Source organism: Puccinia triticina, chromosome 12A (genome assembly GCF_026914185.1).
Source record: "Puccinia triticina chromosome 12A, complete sequence".
Lineage (NCBI taxonomy): Eukaryota > Fungi > Basidiomycota > Pucciniomycetes > Pucciniales > Pucciniaceae > Puccinia > Puccinia triticina.
The window spans coordinates 5,396,049-5,403,431 of record NC_070569.1 but is presented as its reverse complement, the minus strand read 5'-3'; the positions used below and the strand labels follow the sequence as shown (position 1 = coordinate 5,403,431).

The following is a 7,383-nucleotide window of genomic DNA, read 5'->3' as shown; positions in this document are numbered from 1 at the left end:
TTGGGTTAGGTTTCGATTCGGTATCTTCACGATGCATGTGAGAATTGAACATTTGCTGCGTATTCATAGTTGCTTGTCGAGTTTCAGGGGTATTCTATGTAACTCAACAATCTTGATGAGTACACCCTCTCGACCACCGGTTCGTTCCGGTCATCTTGAGGAGTACACCCTCCTCTCGATGACTGGTTCGTTCCGGTCATCGGGAGGAGTGCATACTCCCTTGATGACCGGAACGAACTGGTCATCGAGTGGAAGATGTACTCCTCAAGATGACCGCAACAAACCGGTCATCGAGAGGAGTGGATCCTCCGGTCATCTTGAGGAGTAGATACTCCTCTTGATGACCAGTTTGTTCCGGTCATTGAGGGAATATGCACTCCTCCAAATGACCGTAACGACCCGGTCATCGAGGGAAGTGATTACTCCTGCGGTCATCGAGAGGAGTAATCACTTCCCTGGATGACCGGTTCATTTCGGCCATCTGGAGGAGTAACCAAAGGACATTGAGGGGAGCTCTCAATGATCAAACGGACCTGTCATCGAGGGGAATAGTCTCGCATCTGATCACATGGTCTTTTTATTGGGTATTGGTCAGCTGGATCTCCGATGATGTCGATGCAATGGTGATTGATTGTGGATATCCTGGAGCCATGGTGGGATGTTTGTGGTACACGTTTTTCACATTCTGTTTTTTCAGAAATGTGTTTTTCAAAAAAACGGAAAAGCGCAAAAAAAAAAACTATTTTACCTGCACCAAAAAAACAAATTTTGTATGGTACAGGCCCTTATTCTTGATTTGTCGGTATGTTACTTCTCTGCCTTTGCTCAATCACACAATTTCTTCATTTCTTTTCCCCTTTTGGATAAATCACAAGAGTCATTAATTTATACTCACAGAACAATCATGAGACTATGTAAGCACTGTGTATGATATGTGGAGTAAATTCCACTACATAAGATCTACATCTGACTACCCTGACAGCTACATACCCCGATCCTATAGATGACTGTAGAGTCATAATTCGACCTCGCTCAGCCTCCCGCAACCATGCTACACAACTTGGGGACTTACATGTGCTCGTACCTCAAGCTCGCGCGGGCCCAGGCTTGCTCACCTCAGCACCCGTTGATCAGCTCGAGGGGCTCGGATCCCCCAATATCCTGCCGTGGCAAAAACCTAACCGGCATCCTGCAAACGGCACCCCCATCCCACTTCCTCACTGCAATCCTCCCCTGGCTGCTCTCAACCTTGACTGGTACCAACCTCCATCAACCACAACTTGCAGATTTAACAATCAAACTCTCAATTCCAAAATCAATTAAATCATTTAATTTTCATCGCGCACTCAACCAACAATTCCGCTCCACCCCTCACTGTAAGTTCACACTTTGGAAGTAACTGATTCATTCTCTATTGGCCTGTCCCGAGTTTTCGAACCCTTGATCCGCCAGTGTCTTGAAGGTGTCTTTCTTCAGTAGCGTGATCCCGTTCTAAGAACTTGGATGGGACATTATGCTGGAGTTAACATCTTCTACCGCTGGTGTATCAAGGGTTGATGGCTAACCATGCGTTCTAACATACTCAGTCTTTTTTCCATCCAGATAAGTTTGTCAAGTTTCATGCTTGTTGCCACTAACAATTTCTCTCTATTTTTTTACTTTCAGAGCGTCACCGCATCCTTCCACCTGCTTTTTTGCGTGCTTTATCCCTACCTCCTTCAACCATGGTCGAACAAAGTAGCTTTGCCCCTGCCATCAACTTAGCTGCCCTCGAACTCTCTGCTGCAGCCTTCACTCAAAACTCTCAACGGATTTCCGAATCAAATAACATGCCTGCTCCCAACCGTTCTTCTACCGTTTTGGGCTCCCGCCCGCTCGCTATTGTCACCAAACCCGCTCCCAAAAAGAGCCAAAAGCGCATGCGCACTGAACCAGAAGACAATGATGATCCTCACTATCCCCAACCACTTGAGGAATTGTTGAAGATGACCATCTTCCAGCTTAGGAAAGTTGCACAGGAACACTCGAAGCACGCCATGTCAGCTGCTGATGAGCAGTTTTTCCTTGATTTCTATGGCGAACAAGAAATCCAGCTGGTGATCAAAGCAATCGAGCGTGGAGTTTTGATGTCAATGGTTAACTCCCTCTTGTAAGTTTTTTCTCCGCCGAAACTATCCAGCTGAGGATGATTTTCATTTTTGTGTGTTCTTGAAACTACAGGGGAAGGCGGTTGGCGTTTAAAGAGGCTAACCGATGGAACCGATTCCTCCAAACTGACCAGGCGCAATTAATATTTCAACAGAGTACGTTCCGCCTGAAACTTTGGAAGACTACATCTATCTGACACCCATCCCGCCAGGTGGCTTGGGAGTGAATGACAAAAATGTCATGAAGGCACTTTCTGAAGCCTATCACCAATTGTCCGACGAGGAGAAGGCTGCGCTTGTGGCAGAACCAATTGCAACTGATCTGGCCGCCGACGGAACCCCGCTACAGGAATCAAGCAAGGTGCAAGCTATGAGTGACACAGTCCCTCAGGAGTCCGCCACCCACCGCCGGGTGCGTCGGGGACTAGAAGCTGGGCTGACTGACGCCAAGCTGGCACTTGATGATTTGAGTGAAGACGAGTCTTCTGCTGTCCCCGCTCCTGGCGCTCCTGCTTCTGCTTCTACTGCCAGCCCTCCTATTCAATCGACCATGACGCGAGGGACCGTTGGCCCCAAGATTCAATGGGAAAAAGCAAACAAAGCCTTAGATTGATGGCTCATGGAAGTAAGACCGGCTGCTTCCATTGTGACCGTTGCCATATTCAACTGACAACTCCGCCAGGCCTTGAATGTTGCAAAGAGCTGCTCCTGCGAATTTGTATTCTTTGCAGTGTCAAACCATCTGGGCTCGCATAGTTTCCAGCTTGTCCGAACCACCCCTGGCGCTACTGCTATCCAGAAAGTGATCCTTGACAATGATGGGAACAACAACTATTCAGCCCGGCTTCAAGCCTACCTAACCCGTGGTAGTATCAGCCAGGTTGCTGCTGCCAAATAGGTATCAGCAAACCCAAGTAAGTTGCCTCCGCATCACTATGCCATTGCTGTCAGCTGAGATGAACTTACCACCTGTTCTCACTGCAGACTCTCTGAAGTCCCTGCTCTCGCAGCTCACCCACGCAATGTCAAAATTCACTGGCAAGTCTTTTTGCTATTAATTAAAAGACCTTCAACCATACTTATATTATTGCTTGTAGATCATGAGACAGGTGGAGTTTTGACCGAATGGCCATGGACAGAAACTGAGCACAACTTATGGACAGCAGGCTACCGGCTTCGAATCTCTGCCTCGCCTGCATTTTTCAAGGACTGGCTCATGACCCCTACACGCGGACGAAAGATTGTGGAGGTGCGCATTTTCTTGCGGGAACTACGTGAGAAACAAATCCGTCTGGTTGCAAGAGTAGCTGGCAAAGTCAAACCATGCTGGGGTCTTGGCCCTACCATCAAATGTGTCACATGCGGCCACAAGTCCCCAGCTACCCCGCCAAAAGATACAATTTTACCAAGCAAAACTAACGTGCATGGTACCCCAACCAACCCTCCATCAGGAGAGGGCCTGCAAGAAGGCACTGGAGATAGCAACACTGCTACCGAAATGTGATACTCTTGAAGATGCTTTTTCATATCTTTGCTCCTGTTATCTATGAATTACTTGCTGTTTAGACAAACACTCTTGAGTTTGTAATCGGTTCCTATGTCACCCCTGTTTTTACCTTGGATTCAATTCGCATATCTCATGCTGATTTTTTAGATCTTAATTTAAACCTATGATTAAACCAATAGATTTTAATCTGAACATAAAATATATTCTGTCTTTTAACAAGCTACTATGAACTAGCCTTGGTTCTTCTCACCCTTGGCTTTGCTTTGTCAAATACCTTGAACTGGCTGGTAAAATCCATGCAAGCTGCTTATGAGCTCAGTGTAGACGCTGAGCGACTGCAGTGGTAAAAGTGGAACAGGAGAAGAGATTGATAATTTTTTAAAAGCATATGATTACAAACAATTCAATTAAACAGTTTACACACATTCATCTTCAATTGTGTTCAGTTCCTCAGCGGTCTGATTGGATCTCTCCTTGAATCATTTTGTCTTTATAAAAATCCTGGTGTGTTGGATTAGGCAGATAGTGATGCAGATGATGATGATGTACCGAGCTCATCAAGATAACCTGATCAATCTTATTGTTAACCTTTGCAATGGTATGGTCATGATACACATTGGCGGTCAACAAACTCCATCAACTGTGACTTCTGGGTGTTTGAATTCTTGAATTAACTCTTTCTCTCAATTTTCCTGGCCATTCAAAAAGTAAAAATATGGGGAAAGCAAAAATGCCCTTGTAATACTTCATCAGGATACAAGTTTACATTTTGGCTGAACAGCCCACAAAAGGTCTGTTTAGAAAAGTGGGATCATCATCCATTGCAACTTACTTGGAAGTAAGATGAAAGCTCCATGTGTGATTCCAAGTAGGAATTCTTGGCCATGTGACTCAGAAATGAGACAATAAAAATTGAACCAAAGAGAGAAATCTAAATGATGCCCCTCTAGAGCATTGAAAACAAAAACAAAAATTCTGACCCCCACAAATCAAGAGTTTTGGGGATCATGTTTTGAAACCGTATGACTGGTTCACAAACTAATAGATAATTATAAAACCGTATGACTGGTTCACAAACTAATAGATAATTATATAACTGTGAGATTCACACTCAGACTCTCAAATTATTTGCTGCAGACAAAGTAAATGGTTGGAGTAAATATTAAATAATTTCATCAATTACTATTTACATATCATCCATTGTACTGGTTTCATTTACAAGTTACTCTATCATGGTCTGATTTACCAACTCATCAACATCATTAAGGTAATTGTTCTCATCAAATGTGTCATCATCATCACCATCGTCATTTTCAAGAGCCGTATCAGCCGCATTTCTTTCTTGAGGAACTGGATCAGGAATGCGTCTTTCTAAAGCAGCTAATAAATTTTCGTTGTTGCCGGGTATCTGGGAAACATTGATAGCAAGGGTTTCCATTTGGGTAGACCATTCACTGCGAATTGTTGCGTCATCCTGGTGGCTTGCAGTATCAGCAAGAACTTGGAGACAATATTTGTTCCACAACATCTGGAGACGACATATACCAATAAATTTTGAATGAACTAGTGACTTGGATGATAGTATGCGACTAGCTGGTGAGAGAGATTGCAAGATGGGATGATTGGTTAGTCTGGCAAATTCCCGGTCTTGCTGGATGGGACCGGAGAACTCGGCGATCAAGTTCCTTAAGCGATTGTGCTCTCCAATTGCCCATTTCATTGCTCTTCGTACCTCCCAGCCAATGCGGCGCTGCTCTTCCAGACCACGATTGAGAGATGCCAGCAGCCAAATCCCCTTTTGAGTATTTGGATCCACTGCCCATGGCTTGTTCTGATTGGTAAAAACCCCGTCATTGCAGAACGAATCTTCCAAATCCAGTTGCATTAGTTGGGTGTATTCAATTTCCCGCAGTCAAGGTTGGTCAGGGAATAAAAAACCTATGACTGTATTTCACTAAAGAATAAGACCAGAATCTGGAGAAAAACATAAACGTGAGAACAATGAAGAAAAACAGAAAGAAGATCAAAGCAAATAATGAAACCAACCCTGAATGTAAAGCAGTAAATCTAAAAATAAGGAATTTGATGGAGAATTGGGGCGAGTCTGATGATTCTGGAAGTGATGAATAAGGAAGGATTAGTTGTGGATATTGAGGAATGTTAAACACGAAATAGACAAACCCTATGGCAAGGAAAACAAGAGAAATAAGATTTGAAATAAAATAGAGCGCTGAAAGATCTGAGATATAACTGATGGAAGAAAGAAAGGAAGTTAGTGTTGATGATTTGAGGGGTCGAGATGTGAGGATGATGTATGGAAATGCTGGCTGCATTTCTCACCAAGTTGGAAGCTAGTGAAGGCTGTCCAAGTTAAAGCTTCACCGGACTTGTGCGACACACGAGAGAGGAGCGGCGTCGAGAATATCTTGATCTTTTGAGGGAGCAGCGGATCGATTTGAATCGGAGAATCAGTATTTTGATGTACTTGATTGATTCTGATGAGTTGCGGAGGGCTATCGTTCCGGGAGTACGAGGAAGGTTTAGGTTAAGATTGATGATCGTGATATGCGCAGCAGAGCCGCGAAGCGCGGAAATGAGAAAGCAAAAGCGGAGCGCGCGCGATGAGGAGTGCAAGTTTCAACACCCCCCTCAACTTGGAGAGTAATGCACCATGAAGCATTTTGTGCGAAGACGGTCGAGGGATTCGGCGTTGCTGGCTTTTGTTAATGTGTCTGCGATCATGTTGTCCGAGGGAATGAGGGTGACTGTGATCTCATTTCTATTTTTCAAGTCTCGCAGCCATTTCATTTTGATGTCTAGGTGCTTAGTTTTTGAGTTTGAGCCGAAGTTCTTGATTTTTTCATTTAGTCCTTGATTGTCAATGTGAAAGTTTGAGGGTTCTAGCGATTCGTTCCAGAGTTCTTCCACTAGGAACTTTATCCACTGATTTTCCTGGACTCCATCTGCCAACGCATTCAACTCGGCTTCGGTAGATGATAGAGTTATGTTCCGTTGCCGCTTGCTGTTCCATGCAATAGGACAGTTTTTCCAGAAACAGATGGACCCGCTCCGAGATAGACGTGTCTCTAGATCATCAGCCCATGTGGCGTCGGTATAGTGCTGAAGTGATTTTGATAGTGTTGGATTCGGTCGAAGAGTGAGATGAAGATTCTTGGTGCCTTGAATGTATTTCCAGCAGTGCAGAACCTCTTTCCAGTGGTTTATGCCGGGATCATTGTTGAAGCTGGATAAAATGGATACCGCGGGAGCCAGGTCTGGACGAGTGCGACACGACAAATAATTGAGAATTCCGGTAAATGAACGGTAGTTGACGTTTAATTTAGCAAATTCGGTTTTCTCTGCTTGAGTGGCAGGTTTGAGTTGAACTGCCACTGATAACGGCGTATTCACCGGTTTGCAGTCTTTTAGTCCAATAAGCTTCAGACCTTTCTCTATGAGTTTCTCTTGAGACAGACATATGGCGTTTTCGGATATTTTGACGTCCATTCCAAGTAGAGTGTCAGGTTTGTGTGCAGTTGAGTTTGGAAATCGAAGCAGAAATAGACTTTCAAACACGTCCACATTGCCGACTACGACCAGATCGTCAACATGAAAGAAGATGAATGAAATCTTGTCTTGATGTATGTACAGGCAAGGATCAGAAGTGGATTGCTTGTAGTTAATTTCTTCAAACCACGAGGTAAGAGTTTCGTACCAATTTGCAGGTGC

The 7,383-nt window shown here is 44.3% G+C and overlaps 1 protein-coding gene across 1 annotated transcript; it reads left to right on the top strand.

Annotated features, from left to right (window-relative positions):
• Positions 1 to 1,724: 1,724 nt before the first annotated feature.
• PtA15_12A526 (uncharacterized protein) lies at positions 1,725 to 3,045 on the top strand (the record flags this gene model as incomplete). Its single annotated transcript, XM_053162144.1, has 4 exons — positions 1,725 to 2,149; positions 2,221 to 2,303; positions 2,360 to 2,559; positions 2,830 to 3,045. 4 exons carry the CDS (start codon positions 1,725 to 1,727, stop codon positions 3,043 to 3,045), a joined length of 924 nt encoding a protein of 307 aa, XP_053026091.1.
• Positions 3,046 to 7,383: the final 4,338 nt, after the last annotated feature.